Source organism: Malaclemys terrapin, chromosome 1 (genome assembly GCF_027887155.1).
Source record: "Malaclemys terrapin pileata isolate rMalTer1 chromosome 1, rMalTer1.hap1, whole genome shotgun sequence".
Taxonomy (NCBI): Eukaryota; Metazoa; Chordata; order Testudines; family Emydidae; genus Malaclemys; species Malaclemys terrapin.
Window position 1 is genome coordinate 115,385,468 of NC_071505.1, and position 14,939 is coordinate 115,400,406.

Below are 14,939 nucleotides of genomic sequence, written 5' to 3' on the forward strand. Positions count from 1 at the left end.
CATACTAATGATGTTGTCTGTTAAAAATCGTACCCTTAAAACCCAAAAATATTAACAATCTTTTTTTAGTCTACCTTACGATTCTCTATCTAGCAATGCTGCTTCATATCCAGCAAAGGAGAATGAGAAATCAAAGCATCACCAAAGAAGTTGTTCTAGTTAACAGGCACTCTGCCTGCTGCCAACAAGGATTTAGTGTTTATCTCTATTACAACCGTCTGAAGCTAATTGTATAGTTGTGGTAATAGTGCCCTCCAGAGGAATTTTGAAGGAATTAGTTTGAGTAGCTAACACAAAAGATGGTATAAATGTTGATGCGAAAGCAAAATGGAATACAGTACAAAAGTAAAAATAGTTGACCCTTTTTTAAAAAAAAAGTGCCGTCTTAAAGGCTTATAAATACAATTGTATCAGAGAGCCTAGGTATAATAGGTTGCCCCATAACAAGGTTATAGACATGGGGGCTGCAAAACTCCAACTGAAATGAAAAATTAGAGTACCACAGTGGAGAATCAAGCCATTGGTTCTAATTTGTAGTGAGACTGGATTTAACCATGTTTTGTAACAGGCTACAGTCTCTGTCTAGGCTGTCTTGACTTACAGCCATGATTGTGCTTGTAAACTTAGCCCCTGTCTACAATTGTGAAGAGCGGTAATTGCAAATATTTACCCAAAAAGAAGCTTATTTTGGTGCCAAAGATAAAACCACACTTACTATTTCACTTACTGTATCTCCATAATGTGGTTGCAAATTATTAAACCTTTTGATTTGTTACACCTTTGCAATGACAGTTACTACCACTGTAAGATTTTTCATTTGTTAACTAAATCCTATGTATTGATACTGGGGCTGTGCACATTAGCTGTGTCATTATCAGCTAGCAAAACAACATCTGTATCTCATGTCATCCAAAGTTTGCTGCAGCCTTTTCTTCCAGAGAAAGTGATGGTTTGTAGTAATGCACTGTGACACTAGCCCTGGAAGGGCACATGTTATTGCAGCACGTGTGGCATCTTATTTTAGATCATATAGGAGACACACTCAGTGCATCAATATGATAAGAGACCTTAAAGGCAGAGTTTCAAACAAACTGTACAATTTGGAGGCTCGGGATGGCTAGGGATGGCTGAATTGGTTTGGTTAAAATTTAGACTCAATCTGAATCTTCACCAAAAATGCAAATCAAATCCAAATTGCATGAGATTGTGGGGAACTCTGTATTCATTTATTAGGGGATTGGAGCAAGAAGGATGTGACATTCACAGTAGGTTTCTCTGTAACAGTAGCATAGCCCACAGTCTAAAATTTCTGCAAAGTACATGTTTCTCGAATTGTGTGCAACTCTTCTCTTGTAGGGACACGGATAACACATAGCCTAGTGAGGGCCATGTGAGAAGAGAATAAAACTGGGGACAAGGAAACAACCAAACTCTACATTTTACTAGTCTCCCACTTTCTTCTGCAGCTGTGGGTAAAGCAGTAGGCAGCTCTTTGAACCCCTCCTGCCTTTGAGGCAACCCTTAATACAGCCATCCCTGGGAACAGCTGATTGGTACAGGAGTGTAAGTTCAACCAGTCATCTTTGCTCCTATAGTCCATTGGGTGCACAAACAAGAGCAGCATTAATGTATGCCCATATTCTGATGAGCATTAGCCTTAGTATAGCTCCCACTCTCATCATTCCTGCCTAGGATAAGAATAATCTGTGCAGATGCCCCTGCTGCAGAAGGTAATGTCTGCCCATAAAAATGTAGGCCATTTCCCCTGACTGCTAAATCCCATCACATAATACCCTTCCACGACTTAGAGCCTGTGAGATAGCCCTTCAGTAAAATTTTGGGGACCCAGAAGATGGGGGTCAGTAGCTCCTTCCTGTTGGATGTCATAAGATGTCAGAGGTACAGTGTGATACCTGGGGAAATACATTCACACCATGGAATTTCTTTTTCTCTCACATTTTCTTTTAGTTTTTTAACCTAAAAGATTTTCCATCCAAAATCTTCTGCTAGGGGAATATTAAAACTGCATGACCAAGCCCTCAAAATTCAGGAAATAAAAAGCTAAGATTGCAAGTCAAACCTTAACTTGCTCCTTAACTGTGTGTATAACAACAGTCTTTAATTACAGGATCACACAGTTTCTGAAATGGGAAGACACAAGTTTTGCTACACTTTGTTTCACATAACAGCTGGTAGTACCAGATATTACTTTGTTTATTCCAGGCAAACAATCCCTTAAAGTCATTTATTTGAAAAAGTGAACAGTAAATCATTCTTGCATCTTATACAGCAGGTAACATTTAGTAAGAAGTAATTGTGAACAGTTGCTGGCATGAATAACGTAATCTAAATATGCAGCTAAATTAACTTTGTATTTAGATGGCTGAGTTCCTAATCACACCTAAAGATCTCTGAGGTCCTAAATTTTAAAGAAATTTCATACATGGCTACTGACTAAATTTTTAAAATAAGGGGCATAAAGAGATTTTACAAGAAACAACAACTCTAAGTTATGTGGGGTAATTATGACAATGAAATTAACATAAATATACAAGAATGGAGAAAAATACAAGACACTAGATGTGTTAGGTTATAGAAAAAAATGTATGATCTGTTGTATTATGTGGGAAATATATAATCACGTAACTAAATGTGAATTCAGAATAGGACAGGGTTAACTGTGTGCAAGTAAGCTTAACCTCTGGAAGTAGGAGGCTTTTGATGTTAAGCTTGAAAGTTTATTGAAGTATTTTCTTTGACTGATAAAAACAATGGAATCGGTTCTCCTCTCCTGGCAGGTTTACATTGGTATAATTTCACTGACTTCAGAGGCACTGCTCTCGATTTACCTCTGTGGAACTGAGCAGAATCAGACCCAACATTTTATCAGAAAAGTGTGTGTGCACCTTTATGATACTTTTCAATAACTGATCCTGCATGTCAGGTGAACCTAAGCTCTACTCCATGCAGAACCTAATGGGAGAGGTCAAAAGTAGCTTTGCATCTCCCCACTTCTGGAACCACTCTGGCTGCATCCAAGGCCCTGGCACAGGATAGAACACTCTCAAGGCTCCCCTAAATTATAACCAACTGCCTATGTCCCAGCAGCCTGATCTGGCAGCTGGGAATAACCAAGGGCAGTGGTGCATTTGCCAAGCTCCCTATGTTGGAGGTTGAGAGGGTGGCAGAGAGCTCTACGCTATATGGATAATCTCTCTATGCTGGGGAAATTCCTCAGAGACCAGCTTTACCACCCCTTGCACCAGCAGGCCCAACACAAAGGGGTTGAAGGACAAGGATGAAGAGGACCCATTAAGTCCTGTATGGAAAAAAGTCTGCAGCAGTTGCTATGGAGCTTCTCTTTACAGTGTGCTGGTATCACAAAATCATGGTTTTGTATTTGTACAGTACCCGATAAGAGGAATTTACCGAAGGTCAACAAATCCCATTGAGTACTGTAGAATGACATAGCTGAATTTCACAGGAAGCCATTGAGCAGACACACTGGAATGAGTGATCTAGAAAGAACAGCGTAAGAAAAAAGAGTAGAAAACCGCATAAGGTAAAGAAATGAAAATTAAAGCAGATTGGAATTTGAGATAGACCGGAACCAGAGCTCTGGATCCAAACACCCCTGAACTTTGGGAATGTTTGGCTCTTGATCTGAACCTTGTTGCTTGATCTCTTCCTGAAATGTATGATCTTAAATAGTGGATTACTTGCATTTAGTTAAAGCTAAAGTTGCTTCTCTTGCATGCCACTGTTGTGTTAACTGCATATTTAAGGATGTTTGTGGTGATTTTCTGCTTTGCATTTCAGTGTTTACTTTCTCAACAAGCTGATCTTTTAAAGCTGTAGTCATTTTTACCAGAAAAACAACTTTTTATATAAGGGCTACTATCCCTTTTTAAGAGATCAAGGTACATAGTTGTGAAAACAAAAGAAGAGATTAAAATCCATTATTCTTCATATTCAGTCATGACTAATTCAGCAATCCTGTGCATGCGGAGTATGCCCTTGAAAAGCCATACAGCTCAAAAATAATAGGTGCCTTTGGTGACTTACTCTGTATTTAGGGCGCTGTGTGAAAGAAATATCTGGAACATTTTTCCTCATAAAGTGAAATGTACCAATTCTGTTTCTTTGTCAGTGTCATGGAAAAATGAAGGTTGTGGCTCTTCACTAGAGTGATTGAGAGTGAAAAGCAGTTCTCGGAAGTCAAAGCTCCCTTTTTCCCCTTCATGCAAAATGCTCTTATTGACTTCAGTGGGTGATGAGTCACTCCGTCAATGACACACCATAATATTGTATTTGTTTGTCCTTGTATTTTTCTTGTTATTAGTTATTTCCAGTAATGCCCACTCTCTTCTGAGCCCTTACCAAAGAGTGAAGAAAGCATGATCTCTGCCCTAAGAAGCTCACAATCTAAACAGCCACTAGAATAGGGGGAAGGGTACAACATGACCAGAGTGATCAAGGTGGCAATTGGCCACTTCTTGATAATATAACTTTGTGTGTCCACCAGCAAATAAACCCCCTGTTTCGTCTATGTGAGTTTGCCAATACATAGTAACTGCTCCACATGCAGTGATACTTAGGGTATGTCTACACTGTAATAGAACACCAACGGCTGGCCGATGTCAGCTGACATGGGCTCACAGGACTCTGGCTGTGGGGCTATTAAATTGCAGTGTAAATGTCTGGGCTCAGGCTGAAGCTTGTGGTGGCGGAGGGTCCCAGATCCCAGGCTCCAGCCCATATGTCTACATTGCAGTTTTATCACCTCGCAGCCCAAGTCCCACAAGCAAATGACATGGGCCAACCACAGGTGTTTTTACTGCAATGTAGACATACTCTTAGAGATACTGATCTAAGAGAAGTGGTATCGCATCACCTACAAAACAGTGTCTCAGCTCTTTCATAAAGGTTGGTCTTCAGACAGGGGACACATCTGAGAAGGGCCAGTGCAAACAACATGATGGCATTCCTGGTAACCAAAGGCCCAAATGACAAATTACCCACTGTACCTGTGATAGTGTTGTTTGGATCATGTTCCTGGCATCAAAGTTTTGAGCCAGTGACAGTAGGTGGCACTAAAGAACAGCAACATGTATAATCTGTTGTGAAGTGGAACAGATGTTTGTTCCTCAGCTCTGAGCTTAGTTAGATTTCTGGCACCACAGATTGTAGAAATTCTCCAGTGCACTTTCTCTGTGAACATCTTACACTTGGAGTCCTTTCCACAGTCTTAATCTATGCAGATGTCCTGCTTTCAGAGAGTGGAAGTTACCGGGGGGGCCAGCTTTTGGGGAAGCATTACTGAATGGGATAAATTTGAAGAATATGCCTGTATTTCATTTTAGGGTGTAAACAAAGCATTTATCACCTCTTCACTTGCAGCTGGGATTTTGTCACATTTACAATTAACACCAAATAGGAAAAGCTAAATCAAAGGAACGATTCTCTTTGTTTGACTTTGTTTTCTGACATCCCAGCCCAGTTTGACTCCTGGTGTCTGACTTGTGATCCCAATCTCTGGTTTGTCTCCTGCCTCTGACCTTTTGGTATCCTGATCTGGCCTGACTCTGGTTACTGATTTGTAGTTCTGCTCTCAAGTTTGTCTCCTGGTTCTGATCTCCTGGTAAACTGACCCAGCCTACTTTTGACTCCCATCCCGTGACTATGGACTCTTCACCACTGACCATGGCTCTGGCTGGCCATGACACACCACCACATAATGTCAAGTTCTGTGACAACAGCCTCCAAAATTGGTGATCTTTCTTTTCTTTAACCACTGGTAATATATACAACACAAATGCCAGAAAACAGTTTGTGGTGTGCATAGGGTAGTTCAAGGCTTTGGGAACATTAGTTCTTATATGTACTACCTAGCTCCTAAAGAATAAATTTTGCCCTTCAATAAATTCTTTCAACTCCCATTGATTTCAGTGACAGCAACAAACACAGGGCAGAGTTTCCCCACATTTATCAAATTCTTATTCCATTCAGTTGCTATCAGATATAGGATATCTATAATTAATTATTAACCTTAAGCATTTTATCCTATTGTGTTCAAGGATACTGCAAGACTTTTTCTAACTGAAATGCTGTTTAGTTTTTACTAACACACTCGCTCTCTGCAAAGATACTTTCGTGCATGTAAGAATCATGGAGTTGATTAAGCTCTTGGTTTTATGTGAATTCTGGATAGGTGCCTAAACCAAATAGTCTGGACCTTCAAAGTGCAGGTCTGCAACATGGAGTGTGGAGGCATATAGTCACTCTGGGAACCCCTGAGGGGAGTATGGATGAAACAGCCTCTGATACTCCCTTTTTATGGAGAACAGCCTGGGCTCCCCTGCGTGAGACCAAATATTCTGGCTAGTGTGCAGGGCTGCATGGTTGGGTTATGACTCACCTTGTACCCCTTTGAGGAAGCTAGCACCATTGTCAGCACTAGCCTTGAACTGTTCCTGTAATTCCTGAGTGCAGGGGACTATGTTAGTGATAAGCCCACAGTTTATTCTCTCCTCCACTGCAACCCCTTTACAGCAACTCAGCAAATACTGAGGCTGCAAAGCTCTGGCTTAACCAGTCCTTGGGAAATACCCCAGCAGAGGGGAGGTTGCCCAATTAGCCCTGCCCCACCTGCACCCTGGGCAGCAGGAAGCCACCTTAGAGAGAGGCTGCATGCTATCCCGGAATTGTGCACCTCATGTTATCGCCTCCCAAAATTCTCACAGGCTTCCTCTTGTGCCAAGCAATCTCTCTTCCCTGTGTAGCATTTCAGTGTGTGAAATAACAGGGATGTATGTTACCCTAAAAGTTGTGTGTGATCTTACTGAAGGTGGAGACTAGTGAAATTTCCAAATCTTATTTCAGTATAGAACAATTTCAAATCCTTTCAGTTAGGAAGGAATTGTCTTTTGTCTATAGTATATTTAACAGTGTAAGTTAATTCACCAGTACCTTTAAAATTAGAGTTGCCCAAATAATGTGAAAGACAACAGACAAAAGTACATCCCATTTCTCCTTATTATCATTTGAAAATTCCCTGGAGGAAGAAATGGGAAAGAGTCATCAACAAACTAAACTTGTTAAACAGGAATGAACGCTCACGCCTCCTTGAAATTGAAACCATGTAGTTCATCTGAGTATGTCTATGAAGTACAAAGAAATAAGACGTCGTATGTGCTTCCAAACAACTAAGCATTTCAGGTAAGAGGCTGTAACAAATATATGTATAGGTTAGCAAAATGCCTAACATTGCATTCCCGTGTTCAAGCAAAATTGGAGGATTGAGCCCAAAATGCATGAGTTTCCGACGTATATAATAATTCTGCCATCAGCTCTTCAGAGTAAGGAAAGTATCTGAATGTTTGGAAAGTGCTTAGCACATTGTGGACATTACACAGTGCTGCAACTCTTGTGATATTTTTTGATCACCAATTACATGATATTTGATGTGGGGAGCGTTTCTTCTTAAAATCCCAGTTAATGGAGCAAGGCAATTATGTGAGAACCTCAACTTTCATCTTAAAAGAAAAAGGAAGCTTCTAGTCCTCATGGTTGCACAGCTTAAAAAGCCATGAACCATAGAAACTCAAAAAACAGAAGGTGAATAAAATGAATGTCAAACTTCTTCTTTAAAAAAATCTTCAGGGGCGGGGACTGGCTCAAACTTCTTGAACATTTGGCGTTGTCAATCCTGTTACTGTAATACAAATTATACCAACAATAATGAAGAACCTGTCCTACTTATCAATGGAACTTTGGACAAGGATTTGAGTGAGAGTAGGTGTAGGCCAAATACTGAGCCTGACCCTCCCAGAAACTGAGCACTTCCTGAAAGGCACAGAGAGGACCTCAATAGGACCCAGGAGATGGCAAGCTGAAATTCCAGTCTAAATGACTAATTATAACTACTTGTCTACAGTTGTCTACTCTATCAATACGTTGTGTGTGTGTATACAGCATTTATACCTAATGTGTTAATGACACATAATGAATCGTCTGTGCTTGTTGCAGTAGAATAGAGGTTTGTCAGGTAGATGATTCCCTACCTGATATGGCAGCATCTCTAGTGCAGGGTTTTTCAGACTCCATCATCCTCATGTTGGCTCTAACTTAAATAAGATTGCAATGATCCCAAGGGGACTATCTGCCCAATGAGAACAGCAGGAATGCAGAAGTGCCTACACCCTCTCCAAACTCTAGCACAACACTTACACTTATTCCAACATTGCAGAATGTGTTAGCATGACCAGGGCCGGCTCCAGGCACCAGAGAAGGAAGCAGGTGCTTGGGGCGGCCAATGGAAAGGGGCGGCACGTCCGGGTCTTCGGTGGCAATTCAGCGGCGGTTCCCTCAGTTCCTATCTTCCTCTTTGAGCTGCCGCTGAAGTGCCGCCGAAGAGGAAGAGAGGGATTGAAAGACTCGCTGCTGAATTGCCACCGAAGAATGAAGTGGCGCGATTGAGCTGCTGCCGAAGTGCTGCCGATCGCGCTGGAGCCGGCCCTGAGCATGACACCTCCTGAGCAGCACAAAAAGGCTAAAATGAGGGAGATATGGATATAGATAGATATTTATCTATCTATATCTCTGTATGAGAGGGAGAATACATGATGCAGGGTATGGATATAAAAACTTTATTGCATGGGATATGGGTAGCTACATTGTGTTTGAGAGACAAAGCCATGGAGGAGTTATGCAGATCATTGCAAGGATATGCCATTAAACATTTATGCCACAGCACATCATCATTTAAGTTGTTTGTACTGCTGAGAAAAAATGGAAATGTTTGGAAATGTTTGAGAGCTTAAAAAAAAAGTATTTGTAGTATTTTTTGTTCCCCCAGTACACTTCAAAGTAAGTATATTCTGGGGGGGAGGGAATGGGAAAAGTGAGAAATTATATTTAATTTAAAATTTTTCATTAAATTTTCTGGTTGAAAAAAATCAAAATGGAAATTTTCAATTTTGGGGGGAATTATTTTGATCTTAACATTTTTTTCCCTTTCTCTTTTCCTTTCTCTCTCTCTCTCCCTCTTCCCCCCCCCCCCTTTCAAAAAAGCAGAGGGAAGGAGGTGTGTAAAATGAAAGGAGGAGGAAAAGACTTTTTTTCCATCTGAAAAAGGTGGATTTTAAAAAGTGGTTTCCCTTTCTCCACAACTTCAAAGGGGTTTTTTTAATCAAAAACTTCAACCAGCTCTGTCACAGAGATCACTTTCCTACAGTAACTGCTCTATTGCTTAGTAACACGTTTGATAAAATGTGTATAGGTAATTCAATTGTCAAATCCTAATCAGGCTACAAATTAAATTCTGGTGAATAAGAGGTATAAAATACATGTATAATTAATGGATATTACTTGAACCTTTGTCTATTTGATTTGTTTACTATTTGATTACTAGCATAATGTCTGCTACATGGGTGCAAAGAGGTAACTCAATCCTGCGTGTAGGTTGCACATCTGCAGGAACCTAAAATCAATGTCTTTAGACAGCCCCAGTCACAGGTTCTTAACTGAAAATACAGGTGTCAAGGCCTTTTCTTGTTTTGTTTCTGTCCGGGGGGAGCGGGAGCTAGCGAGGGGCACAAACACCCCCCAGCTTAGGACTGAGCCAGGGCCCTTCAGGTGAGAAATTTTTAAACAAAACTTGGAAACTGTCAAAATCCTCAAACCTGATGCAGAGACAAGGTCTGCAGGGAAGCAGGTAACATGTTCCCACAGAAGACTGAGGAGATACTACCAGGCCTACCTAAGCCTATCATTCCTCTCAAGACATAGGGCATGTCTACACTACAATCTTAAGTCGACCTATGTTGGATGTCCACACTACCCTCCTTCTGTCAGTGGTGCGCGTCATCACCAGGAGCACCCCACGGACCGAAGAGGGGCGCTGTGGGGGGCTGAGAGCCAGGGCTCTCAGCTCCACGCAGTTCCCTGCCGGGAGCCCAGCTGCCTCCTGGGGCTTCTCACCTCCAGTGATGAGATCCACACCTAGAATCCAGTCAGCTGCCGTGCTCCTGGCAGGAGGCGGGGAGCCAGGAGTCTGGAGAGCAGCAGGGCTCCCAGCGGGGAGTGAGGAGCCCAGCCAACAGCCCATGTAAGAAACTCAGTGTCTACACAGACACTGCATCACCCTAATTACACCGATAGAAGCCCTACGCTTCTCATGGAGATGGAGTTGTTATGCTGGTGTAGTAAGGCACTTACATCGACAGGAGCAAGGCTATACACATTGACATAGTTAGGTCAATATAAGCTGCCTTATGTCATCCTAACTCTGTAATGTACATCAAGCCTTAAGTAAGACAATATGCATGTAGGTCTTTTTGTTATGTTAATCCCTTTCTTTCTGATTGCTATAATCAGATAGATAGACACTTTTTTTCTTTTTGAAGACGCTGTTTGGTGTTCTTGCATTTACCCACTGTGCACAGCTCCTGAAGAGAAATCTGTAGCAGAGGCCAAGTCCAGTTGGACCTGCTGTGGAAACATGATTGGTAAATGGGTGCTGTAGCCAAGAGACCCACTCTAAAAATGGGGTGACTTGCAGGATTCCAGTCTGAGAGAAGTGCGTATGCTGGGCCTGTCCCTTGAGAGGGGTGCCCAAGAAAAGACCGAGGGTCAAAGCTACAGCTAACCCTGGAGCTGCGACAGCAGGTCTTGGAAATTTCCATATCACAACATCCAATTTTCATTCTCCTTTTCCTTCTGATTATGGGTGAGTAGTCTGAGTCAAGATAGAGTTTCATCAAAATAATAATAAAAAAGTTATGTTAAATACCTCTACTATAATATAGATTTTCAGTGCATAGCATTATCATCTAAGCTAATACATTACAGATTTTAGCAGCATATTGAAAAAACTATTTGTGGTTTTCAGCCTCAGCAATTTACAAGAGAGATTTTCGTTTCAATAGTATTTCTATTCTGAAAGGAAGGGTATAAATAGTCAATAAATTATTAAATCAAATCTAAAATGGTTTTTATTTCTTCTATTTGAAAAAGTAGGGAACACAATTGTGTATGGCTTGTGGTGGCCGCACTCTGAAGTTATGAACGCACACTGCTTTTGCTGTTGTGCCCCCTCCAACCCCAGGACTCAAATATTTGCATAGCCAATTTAACCGCACATCTTTTTATGAACACATGTACATGCTTATAAGTCAATATGTTTACTGGTCTTGTTTTCGATCTCACTCTAATGAAATGTCATATGTGGGGGGAAAAGGCTAAATTGGCTCACTATTTGCCTTGATTTATATGATAAACTCCAAATTGTGCCTAGTGACTACAGAAGAGTATGGTACTGTGTCCATTGACTTGCAGTATGACCTTGGCCAAGTCAGTTAACCTCTTTGTGCCTCAAAATACACCTCTATAAAATGGATATTATAAGGGGAGTTTTTCAAAGGTACAAAAGAGAATTAGACAGCTAACTCTCTTTTGTACCTTTGAAAAAATCTCCCCCCATATTGACCAACATCACAGGGTTATTGTGAGATAGCTTTGAGATCCTTGGATAAAATGTGCTATTCAACTGTAAAAATAATAAGGAATTTAAAATAATTTATTTGGAGACTGCAGAAATGGTCATCTTTGGTTTTAATGACCACACATATCAACAGTCCAGAAACCAAGGACCATTCTCCATCTGTTTCATATGGTGGGTTTCACTCCAGGTACCAGATAAGAGAGAGGATCTTATACCCTATGGAAAGAACTCTAAAATGAATGCCATTTACATGTACAGCTTACAGTGCATTAAATTCATTTTAGCTAGTTTTATTTTGTTTTGTTCCAGTGAATATAAAGCTCAAATTCTGCAGTGTTACTCATTGTGACTTTGAAACTGTGGCAAATCTCCCGAGTGGTGTTAAGATTGATGGCCTGAAGAAGCATGGCGTACTTTTGGAAAATGCCTTTGACGCAAGATGAGTTACAAGAAGGACAATCTGAGGACCAAGCGTCTTACTCTATGTATCATTTTAATCCTGATAGCCAGGTCAGTCTAGGACTTGACCAAATAGTTGGTGAAGGCAGCAGTGAAATACCCTTTTATGGTCCAGCATATTCACACGACCCCAAAGAAAATGAGTTTTTCTTGGATGCAGCAGAAGAACATTTATACAGAATAAATCCACCTCAAATTCCTCATAGGGATCTTTACTTTGGAAGCCCCACCTCTCACTGGCAGCAAGTCAGGGTGCCACCAACAATTGGCTTCAGACCTTCTTTGCTATCCGGATGTAGTGACCTCTCTGAGAATTCCTACCCTACATACCCCATTGGAACACTTTATGACTATGGTCCATATGGAAGAAATAACTTGAGTCCAACTGCGGATGAATTTGGGTCAGATGTGGAGAAAGAGAATAAAAATCTGAATGTCTGTATAGGCTTTGAACATATAGACTATCAATATCCCGTTTTCTCAGACAACAATGCAAGCGGACAAGGAATGCAAGATAAAAGGAGAAATGACAGTAAATCTTTCCTTGTGAGCACTGGGGAAACATACTTAACAAACCCTCCTAGAGAATTGACCACAGGACCTGTCTGGCCCAGCATCTCTGCAAACAGCTCTGCAGACAGCACAGAGGTATGCGACAAATTTGTATGGTTGAAAGACTTAAAGATCTTGGTTTTGACTGTCCTCTGCCTTACATCTTGTGTACTCACCCACATCTGTATGGAGTGGATGAGAAATGGCTCTCATTCTTCACATGTCAATGGGCTTTGGATCAGGCCCATTGAAGCCAATTGAAAGAATCCCATTGATTTTAATGGGTTTTTGGAGCAGGTTCTAAATAACTACACATGAGGCGAGGCAGTGGGTAATCAGGCAGCAAATATTATTTTTTCTTGGCACTCTGTTTTTCCTGTAGTACTTTTATATGTTAAAGAGGAAGCTACCTTTATAAACAAACAGTACATTGATTCTTCTTGATGATTAGTTGGGAGGAAAGCTTCTAAATTTTACTTTCTTTGTATAAAATAATCTGTCTTTTCAGTCAGAAGAGAACCAAACAGCCCATAAGAAATTACTTTAGAAGGGAAAGGAGACTGCTTAGTCTAACTAATAAGAAATGTATGTTGGCCAGATCTGGCCCCTATCTTACTTGTGGCTTACCAAACTTACACTTAAATGTGTGGACATATCTCTCCCCTCTGCCCATTAAAAGACTGCTTCATTGTTTAACGTAATGGAACCAGTTTCTCTACTGATGTAATTGGTTTAACTCCACTGACTCTAATGAAACTAGGCCAATTTGGACTAGCTGAGGATCTGGTTTGTGGTCCAAAATGCTCCAATGGTGTATGTTACAGTCGTGCGCTTTTGGATCACTGACCTTGTTTGGATCATTGGACTGTTACTACTGTAGAGCAAATGGTAGAGCAGAGTATTGTAGGGTGGGCTCCCCCCAGCTTTTTTACCGAGGTAACAAAAAATCTATAATAGCAGGGCATTATGCTGAATCTGTTTTGCTGTGTGGCCAAATTTACTATCTCTATCCCTGTTCAAGCTGACTTGTCCTAATCCTGAGATTTGGCACAATGGCTATTTTGACCCCACTCTGCTTCTTTTATGTATGTGTATTTTTTAAATAAATATCTTTTACTGTAACTGAACGGTATCAGAGGGGTAGCCGTGTTAGTCTGAATCTGTAAAAAGCAACAGAGGGTCCTGTGGCACCTTTGAGACTAACAGAAGTATTGGGAGCATAAGCTTTCATGGGTAAGAACCTCACTTCTTCAGATGCAAGTAATGGAAATCTCCAGAGGCAGGTATAAATCAGTGTGGAGATAACGAGGTTAGTTCAATCAGGGAGGGTGAGGTGCTCTGCTAGCACTTGAGGTGTGAACACCAAGGGAGGAGAAACTGCTTCTGTAGTTGGAAAGCCATTCACAGTCTTTGTTTAATCCTGATCTGATGGTGTCAAATTTGCAAATGAACTGGAGCTCAGCAGTTTCTCTTTGGAGTCTGGTCCTGAAGTTTTTTTGCTGTAAGATGGCTACCTTTACATCTGCTATTGTGTGGCTAGGGAGGTTGAAGTGTTCTCCACACTGATTTATACCTGCCTCTGGAGATTTCCATTACTTGCATCTGAAGAAGTGAGGTTCTTACCCACGAAAGCTTATGCTCCCAGTACTTCTGTTAGTCTCAAAGGTGCCACAGGACCCTCTGTTGCCTGTAACTGAACAGGTCTTCAGAAGTCAGATCTCTTGATACTTTCTGGCTCTTGCTGTCTTTTTGAACCAAGTTTTTTCTCTTTCTCTTGCCTTCCTTCAAGTGTTCAGTGCTCCATTCAGGGATACTGGGGCGGGGGGAAACATGGTCTTAATTTTCTTGTCTTCTAGGTCTCCATTTCCCTTTCTGATGTTGTCCCTCCTCACCCTCCTCTCTTCACCCTTTCCTTTCCACAACCTGACACACATTTCCCTTTCTCATAATGGTGATTCCCACCCATCTCTTGACCTTACTCAAAGCAGAAGGTGATGAACACCTTGCAGGATCAGACCTTGGGGAGTAAAATTGACTTTTATTATAGACCTCAGTCAAGACTCCAGTTCAGACCACTTCACAAAAGCTAAGAATCACACCAAGGTCTGGAGTTTGTGGTTTGTGCCTCTCTCTGGTGTTTACAGGCTAGAGAAAATCTATTCCTCCTCAGACAGTAAGACTGTGGTTGACTGCATAGGGATTTGATGGTGGATTTTAAAAGGGTGAATTAACCATTTCTAATTTATTTGGTGCCTTTCCTTGTGGAGGTCCACAAAGCACATTGCAAACAGTAGTTGCAGCTAGGAGCAGTGATACTAGGAAAGTCCATCTTTGCCCTTGCATTCTCAGAGTTGAATATGCTCATTCACTCTGTGAGAACAGTGCATATGCGTTCTGGACACATGTAGGTGGTATGAGAGGATAG

The 14,939-nt window shown here is 41.2% G+C and overlaps 1 protein-coding gene across 3 annotated transcripts in view; it reads left to right on the top strand.

Moving 5' to 3' along the window:
• The first annotated feature begins 3,518 nt into the window (after nt 1-3,518).
• Nucleotides 3,519-14,939, top strand: part of PIK3C2G (phosphatidylinositol-4-phosphate 3-kinase catalytic subunit type 2 gamma) — a 293,772-nt gene continuing 282,351 nt past the window's right edge. For 2 of the 3 annotated variants that reach the window (XM_054036231.1, XM_054036253.1), the window contains exons 1-2: nt 3,519-3,562; nt 11,813-12,610. In XM_054036231.1, coding sequence (XP_053892206.1) covers nt 11,909-12,610 — 702 coding nt within the window. In that variant the 5' untranslated portion in view covers nt 3,519-3,562; nt 11,813-11,908. Of the gene's footprint in view, nt 3,563-10,562; nt 10,730-11,812; nt 12,611-14,939 lie in introns of those variants that run through there. The other variant, XM_054036242.1, reaches the window with a different exon arrangement.